The sequence below is a fragment of the Falco rusticolus genome, chromosome 10 (genome assembly GCF_015220075.1).
Source record: "Falco rusticolus isolate bFalRus1 chromosome 10, bFalRus1.pri, whole genome shotgun sequence".
NCBI classification, from domain to species: Eukaryota; Metazoa; Chordata; class Aves; order Falconiformes; family Falconidae; genus Falco; species Falco rusticolus.
The window spans coordinates 5,704,595-5,723,316 of record NC_051196.1 but is presented as its reverse complement, the minus strand read 5'-3'; the positions used below and the strand labels follow the sequence as shown (position 1 = coordinate 5,723,316).

The 18,722-nt window shown below is 36.4% G+C and overlaps 1 protein-coding gene across 5 annotated transcripts in view; it reads right to left on the bottom strand.

Moving 5' to 3' along the window:
- PIK3C2A (phosphatidylinositol-4-phosphate 3-kinase catalytic subunit type 2 alpha) overlaps window positions 1–18,722 on the bottom strand; it is a 53,964-nt gene that overhangs the window by 9,276 nt on the left and 25,966 nt on the right. For 3 of the 5 annotated variants that reach the window (XM_037401476.1, XM_037401480.1, XM_037401477.1), the window contains exons 9-24: window positions 17,119–17,262; window positions 14,688–14,947; window positions 14,487–14,609; window positions 12,684–12,851; window positions 9,521–9,629; window positions 8,627–8,769; window positions 7,816–8,004; window positions 7,266–7,359; window positions 6,903–6,997; window positions 6,404–6,584; window positions 5,733–5,837; window positions 4,598–4,690; window positions 4,134–4,263; window positions 2,511–2,647; window positions 1,663–1,832; window positions 380–536 (exon numbers count right to left, since the gene is read on the bottom strand). In XM_037401476.1, the coding sequence (XP_037257373.1) occupies window positions 380–536; window positions 1,663–1,832; window positions 2,511–2,647; window positions 4,134–4,263; window positions 4,598–4,690; window positions 5,733–5,837; window positions 6,404–6,584; window positions 6,903–6,997; window positions 7,266–7,359; window positions 7,816–8,004; window positions 8,627–8,769; window positions 9,521–9,629; window positions 12,684–12,851; window positions 14,487–14,609; window positions 14,688–14,947; window positions 17,119–17,262 (2,298 nt within the window). Of the gene's footprint in view, window positions 1–379; window positions 537–1,662; window positions 1,833–2,510; window positions 2,648–4,133; window positions 4,264–4,597; window positions 4,691–5,732; window positions 5,838–6,403; window positions 6,585–6,902; window positions 6,998–7,265; window positions 7,360–7,815; window positions 8,005–8,626; window positions 8,770–9,520; window positions 9,630–12,683; window positions 12,852–14,486; window positions 14,610–14,687; window positions 14,948–14,988; window positions 15,032–17,118; window positions 17,263–18,722 lie in introns of all 5 variants that reach the window. The other 2 variants (XM_037401479.1, XM_037401481.1) reach the window with 1 other exon arrangement.

Sequence of the window (18,722 nt, the reverse complement as noted above, 5' to 3'; positions counted from 1 at the left end):
AATTTACAGTTTTAATGCAAAAAACCCAATATGAGTTAACATTGAAATGATTAAAACTTAGACCCTTAGATTCATTTGAAGCTGCACTGAACTTCTAAATGCTAACAGCAATAGCCAATGGTTACTTATAATCAGCAGTTATTCACCATTTCGGGTACATTAAAAGCAGTTAAACACTTTGCAGTCTTAGTTTTTGATTTTCAGGAAACAGGCAGGTAGTTAAAAAAGTTTGTAACCCCCTCTAAATACAACCTCCCTATAAAGTAGATCTGATTTTTTAAAAGCATGCATTAAGGTTTCTGCAACATAAGCATAGCATTTAGTACAACCCAACATGACAGATCTATCAAGTTTCAATTGAATTTAATAAAATTATTACCAATGAGAGTAGGTTAAGGAAGAGGCTTGCATGTTTTCTTATCAAATTGTAAGCCTGACAACAGAGATCCACAAACAACTGAAAGCGGATAGTGGGTTTTTCACCACCATTAATGACATAAGCCATATCCGATGTTAGCACAAAAGGAGCTCGATCCCTGTTCAAAAGGCACAGAATTCAGGAGTTAAGTACAAGGTCTATTCGCTGTCACGTGCTTCTTGCTCCCCCTCCACCCCCACCCCAAGGTAATGATATTAAATGATTCATTAATGCCATTTTACTTTTTTGGGTTGGGTTCAGCTCTTCCTTAGTGCTATCTCAGATCGCCAGCACATTCACATGGTACCGGACCTACAGCAGATCTGCAGCCACACCTGGAAGTCAGGTTACCTTACAGTGCCTTCCACACCTCATTTCTGGAAGCCATAACACACTAAACCAAGTGTAGTAACTATATTATCACTAATATATCACTACTAAAATATCCTGTATCCTAGATTATCTTCCCCTACACAGAGGGGTAGCAAATACAAACCTGCTGTTCACTTTTTTCTGTAACACTGACATTCACTACTGCTTTTATGAGCCAGCACCTGTTCTCATTTGTTTCACATTGAGATACTCAGATATTCAGAAAACGTAAAAGTCCTGGCACTCAATTTCTCATTCATTTAGAAAGTTTACCTAACTAGCATGCAATACATAATGGCATAAATGTAGCTGAAAAAGTGAAACTGTATTACAGTTTTAGCCAACATTCCTGGAAAAATATGACACCAACATTTGTTAAGATACAAGGCTCCCACATATCAATAAAAACTTATATTAATCTTTTCATCTTTTCCTGTACCAAAATACTTTGCTTTCGTAACTACTGTAAGGAAACTCCCATTGAGATTTGCCAAGTGTGTATAAAACAAATTTCTAAAGGAATGAGTGCAGTTTGGAAGCAGTGAAGTTAAATGATGTTTAAGAGACCAAATTCCTTATTTAGAACTACCAGTACCTAGAACAGTAATTTTATTTGAAAGCTATATGCCTACGTGCTTTATCTTAAAACAGTTCCAATTATCAGAATATGGAAATGGGTAGGAAACTGGAACGTTTTCAAAATTAATTCTATACAGTTAAGTTCGAATGCATTCTGGAAACTGTGGTTACGTTGGAAGATATTGGCTTCATAACAAGAACAGCAGATAATAGGAATTATAAATTAGAATTATACTTACAAAAACATATGAAAAGTCACTTCATTCTCTACATTACTTAGCTATAGAAAATACCTTTTAAAGCTACCAAACATCTGCGCATGGCCCAAAAATTTTCCAAAGTCAATGTGAAACATATGCCCTGTGTTTCGGAGCATTATGTTATCATTGTGGCGGTCACAAATCCCCAATACATAAGTAGCTACACAGCATCCTGCACAGGAGTAAATGAAGTTTTCCGAAGCCTGGTGGGGAAGAGAGAGAGAGAGAGAGAGAGAGAGAGAAGTGAATTGACATAAAATCAGTGGGAAAAACAGCATTCACACATTCAACAGTCAATCTTGACAAGTGTGCAATCCAAGCCAGACAAGACAGGCCCTAAAATATGCTTTTTTTCCAAACGGTATTCTTCAGATAGCTTTGCAGAAATCTTCAGGTATCAAATTCCCCAGCAAAAAAGGTTGGTTTTTTTTTTTTAAATAATAGAAAATAAACAACAGAAATTAGTCTTCTTGTTGAAGACCGAAGAGAAATGAATGTTAGCAGAGAAAAGGGCACAAGACTGATTTTTCCAGTGTGTTAATTTGTAGCCAAAAGAAGCCCATATGCTTGTAAAAGAAGAGGCTGCTGCTCCTAAACCACAATTAAGAGCAGCCACCATTCCTCTCTATCTTAAATTTGAAGTACATTTTTACTACATCTAATAAAAACTTCTGATGAGAGTCCTGAGAACCCATCTGGCTCCTTTTTAGTTATAGAAGGGATTTTTATTTGCTCTTTTTCAAGAATAGGAACAGAAGTTTCCCAAAGATACAAAAGTTTCAATAAAACATCTGGAGTAAGAATTTCATTCTTCCTTAGGATGGCATTTAACCCCTTTTTTAAAAAGATTCTCAAAAAAGAATACTACTGAAAAAAGTTACCTTTTCATATTCCTCTTCGGTAGGATTATACTTTCGCAACCATTCTGCCAGAGGTTTGTCTTTAAATGAACCTGTCACTCCATATTCCACTTGAATTTTCCTAAGTGTATCCGAAGCAGGAACAAGCTCTACCATGCCTTCATATGAAAGACCACAAAGCGTATTTAAATATCTCCTTAAGTTGTACTACATTTTCATTATTTAGTAGAAACTTTAACAGTGATGGATTTTCTTATCTTAGACTAGCTTCTTTCAAAACCCAGTTAGGCATAAAATAGTGCTATTAGTCTACCGGGCATTTCCACAAACTACATTACAAAGCATAGCATGAAACGCATGTAAAGATCCAAGTTAGGCTTATTTTCCTACCATTAGTTATGGTTGCTAGAATACACAAGTTAAAACTCTGAATAATTACCTTCCACTACATAAAGTAGTATTGGTCTGTAAGCAATAACTGCAAAACATTTTGATGCTGAGATTTCTCATACACTGACACACAAATCATCTAGTAACTTAACTGCTGTCAGGTGTTGAAACAGACCACACTGTTGCTCCAGAAATAAGGCAGCGAGCTTTACATCTGGCCTTATTTAGGAGACCCATTTACTAGAAACATTTGCACAGCTAAATCATAAAGGGAAAACATTTAATAGAATTTTACTTCTAGCTTGGCAAGAGCTACTGATTTTTTTTTTTTCCCCACTTTAATCCTTCAGGTACTTTAGGAATACTAGTATTAGCAGCAACAAAAAAAGAAACATGCTATGCAATTAAGTCATTGTTCAAAGTAGGAAGAAAAGCCATCTGTTTCTCTAAAAGGCAAGGCTTACATAAATAGAAGTCTTTTGCTTAGTCTGGCAAAACTGAATTTCCACCTTTTCCACATACTGAAGAGTTTTCATCATGCTGTTCTAAAACCTGACTGAAGAAATACTTAAATTTTTTATCTTCTTAAAGATCTTGTGGTTCCTATTGACTCATTCTAGAGAATCAGTGAAAACTAGCAAAAAGCACGTTCAAGGTGCACGGCGGTATTTACACTCAACTTTAAGAATTTGTGACATAGTTTCAAGCCTAGAAGACAGCCTCATATTACCAAAGAACCTTTTCCAGCATATGACACCAATTCTAGGCAACAGCGCATGTGGAAAAATTTACAATGCCCCCACTTTTTGCACGTTTCAGTACACGGATGAGTGTACATCTCTGACTCAATTGCAGAAGATTCCAAATACCTTAGTATTTCAGTTTTGTCTTGAATACTTTTTCACCGTAACTACATTTTCTGCTATGGCACCATTATTTTCTTGTGTTGCAATAAGGGCATCAAGAGAAGCCTTAGCTTTTATCATTATATTTATGTTTGCACCACTGTTCACAGACAACAGAACACATGAGAATCTTAAGGCTCAAGAGAAGAAACAAATTTAAATACAACTCAGCCACCAGGAAATGCAGAACACTTGAACTTGCTACACTCTTGCGTTCTGAAGCTCCTTGCATGGAAGGCTTTTGGCCTTCCACTGTTTCTGGGGCCTGCCTCGACACAAATTTTTCTGCCAGTGTAATGAGAAATTGAGGTGGGGGAGCAAAGACTAGAGGCAGCATCTGGTTGCGCACCTCTGTCTTTTCCAGTTGAGAGACACTTGAAGATAACCATCCGGAGATCCAGTCCCTCCTGCAGCCAAATCTTATCCATAATCTTAATCATTTGTAAAGCCAACATATCTTGTCTCAGATCTTCCCCAACCTTAAATGGAAAAATAAAAGTTAGAGACATAATATACTTTCATCAAAACTAAACTTCACAGATTTTAATCGCTTTATATTTCCATGAAGAGATATATTATGCTACTTAGTTCTTCATAGCTACGCACTTAAAAAGAAAGCCAGGCTACATTGAAGCTTTCACATGTGGTAGACTTACTTTCACATTTAACAGCCTCTACAGACAATGGATTCTAGATGCACAGGAGCAAACTCACAAGAAAACTAAGCATAGTGGTCTATGCTAAAGTTAATCACTACTTCACTGGTATCAATTATCATTAAACTTTTTTCTCCAATACATATGTAAAGCCTACCTTAAACATCACATTAATTTCTTCTCCCAGAGGGTCTGCATTTATCAGTGCAACTTTCAGTGGTACTGCATTGGAGCTGAAGAAAGAACATGCCTACAAGTAGATTTAGTATTAATATTCAAGAAGGACTATTCCTGCTAGACCAGAAAACAAGACATTCTGACAGCAAGCAGGTTTGACACACAATGTGTCTATTCAGACTTTAACATCGCAATTGTGGCAAATACATGCTTCCTTTGAATAAAGAGCCCTTTGGCTGTTATTTGTTGAATTATTGTACCAAAGCCAATAGTGTTGCACAGTGATCTTTTATACATTTTGAAGGAAAGATATTTATCTAGGGTTTATTCAGTCTTATCAGCAGCTTTTTTTGAAACCTAGAGAATATAAAAAACCCAAGTATTTGCATGTTTCACAGTATTTTCTCATTTATCTATTTTCAAGTGCACACACATGATTTAATAGTTACAGCAGAGAAGGAAAGCAAGATGAACTCTCTCCACAGAGGATTAAATCCAGTGTTTACAGGCCTTTAGGTTCTCAGTCATGCATGATGATATAATCAAGACTGTGGTTGAGCAGATATTGTCAAACCTTGCAGTGTTCTGGAAAAATAATTTACCTGCTTCTCCTACATTATTATTTACTGAACCTTCACAGTCAAGCAAAGCTGTCTGCCTCCTTTGATTTAGTGCATCTCTTGGACACAACCAGTAACAGGTAGTTTCACCTATTTCACATTATCTACTCATTGCTTGAACCTGACAGCCTTGCTCCATTTTCTCTTCTGATTGCTACCACAAACAGGGCTTTTTCATGCCCTTTGAACAGTCCCCTGCTTCACTATAATCAGGATTGTTGGTCTCAGAAGAGACAGGGTCTGAAGACCTAGTAAGTTATTACAGATATATACTTTTATAACAAGTACCTTCACTGGTTTTACCCAAGTGTTTGTATAAATTTTATCTGGGATAAGGTAATTTCACTGCCCTTGTTCAATCAGAATTTTTAATATCCCCCCTCACACCCAGCATAAACAGCTTTCAAGCACCTCAACTGATTTTTTTCTATTCACAAAAACTTTGCCTATACATAATTTTTACAAATAAGTTTTGAAACTCTGAATGTGCAGTACCTTAATATTTAACTCTTTTGCCACAAGACTGGGATTGAGAGGCAGACGGCATTTGTTCTTCAAGAAAAATAACTGCACACGTTCCATACCATTTTGCAAGGCAGCCTGCAGGAAAAAAAAAAAAAAAACTCAGTTGACTAACTGAAGCACCTACAGAAAACTTCTGGACAAAGCTACTCTTAAGAGAGTGTTTTAACCCCTCTGTGTCAAAAGGAACGTTAGACATTTTAATAGCTAAACCAGCAGGTAAAATACATAAGCCTAGTAGTACAACACTAATCACACAAGTTTGTGGGGTATGGTTTGGGTTTATTTTTTTTTTTACTGAATCGGATGATAGCATCATAGTATCAAACTGTAAGTTCATACCACTAGCATATAAATAGATATCCTATTCTTTTGCATAACAGGTTTAAATCCAATTCCAGTTTATTGTACACAGAAACCATCCTTTCTTACCCTTTCACTTCACACAATCTTATGTTTTAGATGACAAATTTGATGAACATCACTTTCATTAAGCCATTAATGTTAAAATGCAGAGCAATAGTTCTTCCTATATATTATACATAACATTTTATTGATCTTATATTAAAAAGGCAATTAAGTGAATTGTTTTGAGGTTATACTCGGTCTAATCTTCCTAAAGAATATGAAAAATATATACACACCTGCCGAGCAGATCCACTAGTTTGCTTTACTCTTTCTGCCACCATTCCAAAAAGCTGCACCAGTCTGGTCTGCTTCTCCAGCTCTTCCCTCAGCCTTTTTCCACAGATGGAAAGAAAAGCTCCAAGAATTTGCTCATACCTTACACCAAACTTTGTATCGTACAGTGTATCCTTAAGAAGCCTGAAATAAAGAATTTAAGTTAGATTTTCCTAAGGAAACTACTACAAACAATGCAATATTAAGATATTTGAGTATTTTTATGAATCAGTACTACATACGTCTGAAGTTACTGATATACAGGATATAAGAGGCAAGAAATTTGCATCTCATGGAGGTACTGGGGTTTTTTTTCATGAAAAACCCAACAGGATATATATTTTGTATACTCTCCATTCATAGCATTCATTGTTATGAACTATGACATAAGAATATCTTTTCTGGAAACAGTAATCCTACAGTAAACACATTACATAAGCAACAGAACAAAGAACACCTTACCAGTATAGATAGTGTGCTATTCGAATGCTTCCCAATGCCCGAGCCAAAAGAAATTTGACAAGAGCACTGTCAAGGTAGGTTTCATACTTCAATGCCTAAATACAAAGAAAATGAAATAAATTGGTTCTGGATTTAGTTCTAGATGAAGGCTGAGATTTTATGACTAATGCACAGACAGAATCACCACAAATCCATGACAGTCACAAAACTATTATTTATCCAAATTGCTTTTCCTACTATGCATTAAGGTCATTAAGCGGAGAGGCATGCAATTGCACTTCTGCTGCTAGTAATCAGCCATTTCTTTGGGTTTTCAAAACAAAAGAAAAAAATTCAAACATCAGTGTAGGCAGAAAGTCTTACCTGTACGAACTGAGGGAGGAAATCTGTTAACTCATCATCACTTAATGTCTCTATCCAATTCACAGCTGTATTTCGTACTTCCTGGTCAGCAAACCTAGAGTCACCACAAATCCACATGAAGTTTATTCTGTTCATGTAGAATTATTTTTTTTTTATATCAGCTAGATAAAGACTTAATATTGATTTTTCTGTAACAGCTCAATAAAGGACCTATAAATTTGAAGCCCTTCATTAACTAAGATGCAAACGTGTGTGTTTAGGACAAGCATAGTTATCTCTCAAAACTTCTCAATAACTTGGCTGTACAGCTTGCTAACCTGTTGCAAATTAGATCTCAGAATCCTAATCACTATTGCTATTCACTAAATGATTTGGTTAAGCCTACATGAATAAAGTAAGCACACGTTCTTCAAAACTGAGAAAATATAGCTATTGCTACAAGAAATTAAAAAAATATTTTCCACAGCAATGGCACTCAGAATCTTTCACTGAAGAAGAGTTATTTAATGCACAACACACAGACAGAACTTATTTACATTGTTTTTCTTACTTTGAATCAAGTAGTTCCAGTGCAGCCAAGGGTGATAAAGGAGGCCACTGGTGAAGTAGCGAATATATTTCTGGAAGACTTGCCCAGTCCCAGTGAGGGGCACTAACCAGTATTTTTGGTAGGCTACTAGTATGACTATGACAGTAATGTCTCTTCTCCCACAAAAATTCTTTGTCTTCTTTTGATAGCCTGCAGACAAAAACATTTCAGTTTATAACACACACTACAGACAGTCACCTGAATAATACCCATGCTACTGGTCATTGTATACATACAGATAATTTAACATGCAAAATGGCATGAAATTAAAATGGCTATTTCCTCCACAAAAGTCAAAACAAGAAGCAGAATGAAGACCCAAACATTACAGAAACAGTTGTTCAGAGTTATAATTTGGGCAGGAAAAAAACCCCAACAGTTTTAGTATAATCTGAAATAAACCAAAACGTTAATGTTAGTTTGGTGCAGATGAGTGGGAAAGCCTGCCAGATGGCATACAAACACCTACTGCTGAAGCTGCCACTGCTCCCTGTAACTGAAAACCTGCCAAGCAGATATAGGCATATGTAACAGGCAGCCAAAAGGTAGCAATCTTGTAGAAGGAGAGTACTGTGACACCATAGAAAGTAAATTCATTAGAGTCAGCACTGTTATTTTGCAAGTTTAATTCAATCTCTTGCTTTAGTTCTCTATATGTCTTCAAATTCTACTGCAACTATATTAAGGAAATTTAAGAATAAATAAGCATTCCATACCCTAGCCACAAATTGTCATGTACAAAAAGACCATAGCTAGAAGGAGATGTACATACCCAATGGTATTATCCTTAGAGAGAATGGTAAGGAGACGTTCTCTCAGTGGTTTTTCTAATGTTTCTATGGTATGATGCACAGTGGTCTTTGCTGCTTGAGGAATTTTATATTCAATATCAAAAGCATGGGATGGGAAATCAATCTGAAAAAAAACCCGAACATAATGCAAGTTCCTCAGAACAGTACAGAAAGCTCACACTTCCACTAACCACAGTTATTTAGGCACCTGAAATCTTTAGTTCTACATGTGTAACAGTTACTGTTTCCTGCTTATTTTTTTCCCACCTCAACTCTTCTACATAACTATGGTCCTTAAACATATGACAGTTGTGTTGTTGCACAATCCAGCAGTTGGAGTACTCCTCAAAAGTGCAACGAGGATGCTTAGAGTGGAGACTGATCACGGAACGATTAAAATCTGCACCAGTAGTTTGAACTCAACCACCAGCTCCAACCATGTTTTGGGACTGCTAGGCCATGCCTAACAAGGTCTTTGGAGAGAAAATTTAGAATGAGGGGTGCTTATGTTCTGTAAAGAAACTGGAATTACTGTTGTTTGGGTCTAGACATCTCCCATCTCAGCATACTTTTCAATAAACTGCTTTTCAAAGATGTTCTCTCCCAGTAGCGACACCGTGTACTACCAAGGCACTGCCAATGTCTCTTACTCCAGATAACGATTCAGTAACTGGTTTGTATACACTTAGAGCAGCTTTCCACAATTTTGTCCTTTATGTTGAGTAATCACCATTCTATACTGGCTTTCAAATATGACTTAGCAATATTTACACTCTCCCCAAAACATTAATTAAATCTATTACCACTCACGTAGGAGTTACAAGTTACAATATTCAAACAAAACGTAGCCAGATAAAGTCAGAATTATACCTAACCTGCAAAACTATTCTTTCCGTATTTCCTTTCTTACTGGCCATCCCCGACACAAGACGCGGATGTGATGAGGTCCACAGTTGCAAAAGCTTTGTCCCACAAGTTAACAACCTGAGAAAAAGCAGCATGTAGTTAGCATCACAATCCGTTTGCTTCAACAAGAAATTATTAAAATACTATCTGGAGAAGATCAACAGTCACTACAAGGAAACAATTCCAAAGTATTAGTGTGGTATAGGAAGGCACTTCAAACTGTGTGTGTTTCTACTGCAGAGATAAGAATTCATCTTACGACAACTATTTCAACATCCATCTTCAGAAAAGAACACAGGAAATCAAACTGCACTAGCCAATACAGTTTGGAGCTTAAAAAAAGGGTGCTAAAATCATCAACTGTCAATTTATTTCTTTTTCACTGGATGTCTTCTGGACTGTAAGTCCTTTAAAGCATTGCATACAACTTCTAGGTGGAAAAGGCAAAGTGCTGACACAGATGACCCAACTAAATTAAGTGCTCCCTATTTCTTACAGGAGAGAAATAACACTTTTGTCTCTGAGGAATGAGCTGAACACACACCTTCCTACATTCTCAAAGAGACACCAGCATCGGAATATTATAGACATCACCATCTGATACGTACTTTCAGAATCTAAAAGTGTTTGTATTTGCCAGTCTATTCCCAATATTAATACCATTTCCAACTGTAGTAATGCACAACTAAGGATACTTCATAAATCAGTTAAGGGCTAAATGTTAGGTACAGAAAATGTTATTAGTCTTTAAAAATCAAAATACGGTCTCAAAAGACTGGTTGAAGGCCAAACCTTAAATACATTTTGAAAAATGCTTTTGGGTTTATATGTGTTTCAGAAAAAGAACAATTCTTTATATGTAAATATTGACTAACTGGGAGCTTATGATGCCAGTAAAAATTACTTAATCATGTCACTAAAAAGAACAAGCTATTTGGTTACATTTTAATAATTCTCCAGTTTAATGTACATGCCACAGCTTCTGTTTCATCCGCAAGCAAAGATATTTTAAGCTACCCACACACACTCTTCGTCTGAAGAGATTTTCACTTGACTATGGATTCTTCCAAAGCACATCCATCACTTTTTTCTTCCTGTGTTTTAGTTCGCTACAAGTTTTAGCTCCTGCCTGCTAGTGATGCCATTCTCAAATTTAACTAGAATATTTCGCTAGTATCTTTAATAACCTAGGTCTGAATTTAATTCATGTAGACTGTAAGTGGATGAGACCACTAGCAGCTCTACAGCTGTCACATACAAGCCATTCAGTAAACTCTGGCACAACGCATTCTATTGTAGTGCTCTGCACAAACAGAAAATACAGTTTTCTCCCCAAACTAACTGCTATGAGAACACCACACAGCATGAAGACAAGATGAATTTGCAATTCAAATCAAAGCAAAAGCTATGTTTTCAATCAAATACTGTGAAATGTGGTATTTATATGAGAGTCTGAAATACATTTTAGCAGAGGGCTGAAATAAGCATCATTCATGAAAATAAAACCAAGTTTCAGTGGAGACAAAGCAGCTGCCGGCCATCTTTGCAACGCAAGAGAGTCTAAAAACTCTTTAAGCACCCTCAAGCTGTTGCAATTGTCACCATAAAAAGAGGAAGCAGAACAAGTAGAGCCATATTAGTACCAGAGAACAGAAGCCCACATGGAACAGATGTAAGCAATACATCAAAGTAACAGTCCAGGAAAAACCTGGTTGTCTTTCTGCAGCCTTGGTTGACAATTAGATAACTTAAGCTTCCAATAAGACCTAGGAGTTAGAAGCATATATAAATCTGAAATCTTAAGCATAAATCCTGAAGCTGTTTTGCAATTGTGTCATCATTTGCGCAATATCATGCCTAATTCTGGCATCTGCGGTTCAAATCCATTGGTTTATGTTTTGCTGGAATAGCTACTGAAGTGATAAACATTCCGGAATACACCTCATAAAAAACATTTCAAGGACAAGACAACTAGAACAAATCCAGGAACACTTCACTGAGGAGAGTTATAGTAGGGTTTTCATTCTTAGTGAAAAAGGTATAACAGGATCCAGTAGTTGTACTTGAAGGAAGGCTAGTTCAAACTTGAAATACATCCTAAGTTGTTAACAGTTGTTAATTATCCCTTTATTTTCATTATTTTTTTTTTTAAATTAAATCCAGCCCTGAATCAAAAAGACTAACTTCAGCATATCCCAAGTTCTCTATTACTCAAAAACATGTTGATGGAAGAAACTGCTTATTTTTCTTATCTATGAAAATATACCTATATCTTAAAAAAACATCTATTAACAGTATTTTTATTCTCTTGGTAGCTTATATTTTGCTGCCATATTACCAGATTTAGGAACTTAAGTGGTTCTTTCCCAGTGACACGCTGGAAGCGTAATGCATTGTTTACCTGCTCTTAAGAATTCTGTTCCATTTCATGTTGCACTAGACACTACTCCTGCTGAAACCAAGGCTTGCTGCAAACTCTTTCGCAAGTTGCATTTTCTATCACCGTGGCTCGTAAGTTGGCTGAGAACTGGCTCTTAACACTTATCTGCTAAAATATATATGAATACCGACTGAACTGCCTCCAGGCAGTATAACATACTCTTAGGTCTTCTCATCAGGTGTCAGAACTCATGAAATGCCACCTACCAAGACCATACTCCTTTACTAGAGGGGAGACTATACATACAGTACAGCGACACCGGCACATACTTTCCCTGCATATGACTTACAGGGCAACACGTGAATGTCAGTGGACTCCTTAAAGGACAGCTTGAGTTATGCTTACACACTGAACTGCTGCATAGTTACAAACAGCTGGTAATACCATGACCTCTTTTGGCCCATGTTGCTATGTACATTCCCAGCAAATAAAACCACTTTGATCCAAGCAATATTCAGCTTCCTCCAGCAGGTAAATTTTTCAGCTAGTTAGATGGAAATACTGCGACACAGGACCATGTTTTGTACCCTATTTAATTCAATGCATTATTTCTGTAGCAATATAGTTTACAATTCTTACATGGCTACTACATTCAATGGCAGAGAAACGGTTACTATTATTGTGGGAGTGGAGTAAACTTTATATGGAGTAAATCATATTAATAGTCTTACCCATATATTTTGGATACTTACCGCCTAAAATCAAAAAGAGGTAGAGAAACCTGACCCAAAATTTCTGGGCCCTTTCTCTGCTTATTTGAGTCAGGAGAACTCCCACTACTTTGATTTAGGATTCCAAACAAAGTCAGACATAAGACTGATTCTAAAGGCAGCTGTGAAATTTGGATGGGGAAAATTATTCTGCAAAATAAAAGTATTAAAAGTCAGTCAGAGGAAAGACAGTTGTTAGTAAATTACAGGTTTATCCATATAATCCGTTGATGCCTCTTTCTTTCAAAGAGTTACTTAACATTGAAGAACAAGCATTACATGCGATCCTAATACACTCTCACTTTATCTCCTATATCAGGTTGCAAAACCTGCTAAATTACACTTCTGCACTGTAGCCAGATTTGGAGCAACCCTTTTTAATCTTTGTCTATTAAATCACATTCCTCACACAGAACCGTACTGTCCAGCATAACCAGTCTTCCCACTCTACTCACTAGGACACACACAACTCCATGTTAGCTGCCTCCTAATCTCTCTCATTTAAACAGCCAGCTGACAAGTTCCCCAACCACATAAAAAAAAAAAGTAATCTATTAAGAACTACTGAAAGCTAAATTCAAATGATACAAAACCAGCACCCATAAAGAAAGCAGCTGAGGAGTATAGACCTCACTGAGCAATTTAAACTCAAATTTTTGTTTAAACTATTTTTATTGCTTCAAACATTCTTTAAGCTTGATTTTTCCTTAACGTGTCAAAATATCATTCTAAAAGTTACAACAGCATATTACTAAGCCAGTTACACTATAAAACACCACAAGTATATTAAGCAGCTTATAAGCAATCTAACACATCTTCCACTGTAATACACTAGTACTTGCCAGCAAAAGATCGGACCATTAATCCCCTGCATCATCATCAGAAAAAAACCTAAAGTAGTTTGAATACCCTCCGAAGGTATTCTAGAACCTGGAACTCTCATTCCTGGTCTGAAACAATTTGTCACTGCACACTTTCAGGGTATTCCCCAGGGTCGGTCTCTGACCTTTAAAAACAGCCAGGAACACAGATACAGAGTAACACAGAGCTCACCGGAAGCTCCAGTTATGACAGGCCACCCAACAGCGATGAAGTGGGAAAGAGTAAGCTGTGCACAGGTAATGAAAAATATTTACCCCTCCCAGTTAGCAGTTATCATCTGCCATCCTCTCCCTATTTATCCTCCGCATGCCCTTCTTTCTTCCCTTCTACCTTCTCCCCCTGCCCCATAAAGAGAAACTGAAGTTTAGTAGCTCAAACCAGACATTCCCGTATGCTACAGACAGGTACTCTTAAGCATTTATGCACTTGCTCTCTCTATAGAAATATTCCTAAATTAGACCTTCCAATTGAGATACGAAGTTGTTACCATGTCTTTGAAATAAAAAATGATTCAACATACATGTTAGTGAGTTGCTTCTCCTCTGCACTTACATAATTTAAGCACCGCTCATAAGCAAGCTTTAGTCATCCTTCTTTAAGCAGCACAAGCTGTTGCTACTACAACAAATGCTATGACCTTTGCATCTCCTTCTAATTGTATACTACTAACACATTAGCACAGGGCACTTGTCCAGTGTTTCCATTCCCACTTTAAAAGTGAGTAGAGAAATACCGTTTGGAAAAATATTTCTGATTTTTATCAGTCAGTCTCAAACATTGTTCTTTCAACACTTCAGATGGAAGCAGTTGTAAGGGTTGCTTGAATGTATTCAGCAGCTAGCTAGGAAGGTACAAGCTAAACCAAAATACTTTACTGAGTTTTAGTACGCTGAAGTCACTTACAGTTCATCCCATTTAATCAAGTAGAAGAAGTTCTTGTATGTGCCAACCTTCTTGGACTGGATAGGCTTGAACAGATCTTTTCCATTATGGGTCAGAGAACAAATCAAGTAGTATTTCTCGTAACTAGACAAGAAAAAGAAAATAAATTAAACAAAAAAAAATATATAAAAGGATGAATTTTACAATTAATAAATTACTCACTTTGATACCCAACCAGGAGAAATTCCATGAGCAGCAAATATTGTGAACTGGAGATGTTCTGTGGCAGTCCATGCTTCCTTGGTACTCTTACTATCTTTTGAAGAAATTGCTGCAGAACTGCTACATGAATTCACGTGGAGTTGCAGAAGGGCCTCAACTGCTCTTGTTAACTGGTCTATACTCACTTTCAGAGGGTTTTCAGGCTGCAGTGAAACTAAATTATAATTTATCTTTAATTCATATCTTCCTAAAGCAGCCACCTGAAAGCAGATTTTAAATAAATTTTAAGAACTTTACTCACCAGATGAGCTCTTGCTAGTGTCATCACCGCGTTTTAAGGATACCTATACAGTAAAGTTAGAGCAAGTGTCAATACTGAGAAACCCATACTAATTTTCCATCTGTCTTAAGTATCTTGTACAGAAGCTACAAGACAGCTGAATTAGGCTGAATTATAATCTTAACTCTTGAGGAGCTTTGAGTAAACGTACAGCATTGCAATTTCTACATCATGCAGCAACCGTTCACCATGTTCAAAAGCTCATGTTTTGTCAAGTCACAACTGTTTTGACCCCCTTCATGAACTCTTAAGACACAGTATATTGGAATATTGCTCAGGATACTCTAGCTTCTCCAAGTAGAGAGAAAACTCAGGACTGTTACAGATGAAAGCAGAAGCTGTTAGCTCAGTTACCTGGTAATTTCAGTCTGAGCAGCTGTTTTGTGGCATTTGTTAAGGTATCTTTTGTAGGCAGAGTAAGAATATATTTATTGAATAAGAGAAAGTGTTAAACAACTGAGAAAACCGAAGTACTGTAAGTACTGTTACTTTGTACTATCTGCTATGTCTGCTTCTTGGTCTGCTAAAATTGAAGTCTAAACATGATACAGTATTACTGCAGTGTCTAGTCTCAACAAGGACACTGTTGAAGCCAACCGGTGACAAATCATAGGAATTTACTCCCTTCGTAGTAAGGAAGGGTTTCACACCCAATCAAACTTCTGGTAAGACTAAAGCTTTTCATGAAAACAAAGTTTGTGATTCAAAACCAAAACCCAGTGAATTCCTAATACTTCGGAGAAAGTATAAGAGGTTTGCCACAACTGCTGCAGAAGAATTAATCCTCTCTTTTAGTGTATTAATTGAGCATCTTGTTAAAATTAAGTTTTAACTAACAAAAAATTTCATATTCTTATAGAAAAGATGGAGAAACTTGGCAGGGGGTGGGAATCACATCACTTTCCCCTTTGAGAAAAAACTGTCACGTGTCCACCATACATGTCAAGTAGTAAAAATACTTTAGCATGACAGGATGCGTGCGAAAACTGTTGAAACAGCACTATATTTTTAATTTTCTACTGGACAATCTTTTGTTTTGTTTAGCTTTTTGGCCACATCTTCCAACTACAAAACAATTACTTAAAAATTTTAAAAATGAAATCTAGCAATATCTTACATAAAGTCTAGATGCAACTGGCTCCAATCCTCACAGCAATTTCATTTTTGAAAACAATCTTATATGCCTCCATACATATCCTACTGGAGCAGCATCATCTTTGAAAGTTTTTTTACACTACAATATAATCATTTCTACAGTTTTCTCCTATGAAACATTGAAGAAATATTTAACATCTTGTATTTTGTTGTTTTCCTAATATGTCTTCTGCATTTCCCTGCAAGGACTTTAGTTCTTGTGACAACTATTTATTTGATCTGTGCATTTTGCAAGACTCCTGCTCAGTATTACAAATATATCACTGAACTGATGAAGCCAAAGTGAGTAGAACAGCCTATGAATCACCACCCTAATAAGGCTGTAGGACAACAGAAATAGCACCGTAACACCATTTAACTTTGTTTGCACACTTCTCCATTTAACAACTGTTTTTGGCAACGTGACTTGAGACCAGCTCTCCTCAAGTGAACTGTTCATTTTGATCATCAAGATCTGATCTGTTTAAGAGATTTTATTTTTGTCCATATGCTCAGGAACACAGAAGCATGAACTGTTAAGACTTTTAAGATGCTACTGCTATTCACAAATACTACACAGAAAATACATGATGTGAATCCCTTCTTTAAGCACAACTGCACTGATTTTAGAGGACATAAGGTAACTGTTCATTTCCCTCAGTCAGATTTAGCAGCATCTGCTGTGACACAGGTCTGTAATTACAGAACTGGAAAAAAGTGTTTTAGAACTAGTTTTAAAAAGTCACTATTCAGGAAAGGATTCCAAAAGCAAGCCATTAACACCTTAACAGCAAAGAGATGTTAAAATATATGGAAGGTTATCAGGTAAAATAAAAAAAACCCATATAACCCTGACAGAACTGTTGCTGGTATTTGCAACCACCAAAGATTATGAAATACTATTTGCCAGTGTTACAAAGCATACCTCAGAAAACAATTTAGAGTATGAGAGTTTACCTCGGCATTTTTAGTCCTTGGAAGATTAACAGCCCTCCTTAGCTTCTTTACCGATTCCGTTATTGCAGGAGTCTCTACACAATCCAATGTGGAACAGATTTTTCTGACAGTCTTAATTACATGATCTACTGCTTTATGCTGGTTCTAATAAGGAATGTACAACAGAACAGGTTGATCTGATCATAATTGTGAAACTCAGTATTCCTTTAATTTTACATTTGCTTAATGAATTGCCAAGAAAATTTCATTATGAAATGCATAACTCAATTAAACTACAGTATAACAATTTGATTAAACAAAAATCTCAGTATTGAGAGCTTCCTTATAGCTCAGTTATCAACACCAAAAGCCTAGTAGCACGGGTTCTAGCATGGGGTCCCAAGAAACATTAGGCAGTTTCCAACCATTTTTCTACTAAGCTGTTGGCAGACAAGTATTTTCTAATTAGATACTAAGCTCAAATTCCCTCATGGTGTAAAAAAGAACATGTACTTAAAAAAAAATAATATTCAATTAGTGTGAGAAAGGAATGCAAGAGAAGCAGTGTTTCAATTTCATCCCTCTTCAAAAAAGACATTAGGTTCAAGTTACAGTTACACTACAGTACAGCTTCCATAATGGAACTCATCTTTTTTACTGAAATTTACTTTTCTAAGAAGTTTGTTGCAACTTTTGCCTTACATAGTATTTAAACGGTTCTTCCAGATGAAGCAATTGCAGACTGTCACCTTGGAAAAGGAAGGGGAGTTTGCACACTTCAAAGGAATTTTTTTTGGAAGGAACAGATCTGCTTCCTATCAGAAAATGAAAATGCTGGTAGGCTACTAAATACAAAAAAACCCAACACCACAACAAACAATATGCTTCTAATATTCCCTTCCTCCTCCTCTTCAAGTAGAGGAAAAGCAACTTAAAACTATCATATCCTAGGTTTCTTGGGTTTCGGGTTTTTAATAGAAGCAAAAGGCTTCATCCAGTTTTAAAGACCACATGTAGAAAATGAAAATACTTGCTTCAAAATAACTACTTTTTAGAGGCTTAATGTATAGGGTTGTAAGTGCTTATAAGTCATTGTGAAAGAAACAAGTAAAGAAGGATTAGTGTAAAACCCTCACAGCAAAATGTAAACCGATTCCCAAACCCCACCCTCCCCAGATATAAGTCTCATGACCTTCTTAGAAGTGCATAGCAAAGCAGCCATTTGAATCAAAACATTTTTGTATTGGGAGTTACCTGGCAACAATTAACTTTGTCTGGTAAGAAAATAACCACAGAAGTCAGAACACATTGTAAATATTTAAGCCATACTTTCCAAGCTAACACTTTGAAGGTAACAGATGTTTTGACACACAAAAAGCAAAATTTCCACCACTATTTTCCTCACAGGCTCTCAAATTAATCTCAATAAACAGACAAAAGATAAGTATTCAAGTGTCCAGTGATGTGAAATCAAAGGCTGTGTGCAAGTTACTTACAGATGACCCTGTCTCACTCTGATTAGCAAGTGTCAGCTACTGAATACGCACAGGAACTCACTTCAGGAAGTAAGAAATTTGAAATGCAACTGCTGATACTTGGACCTAATTATCATCACCTACAAGTTA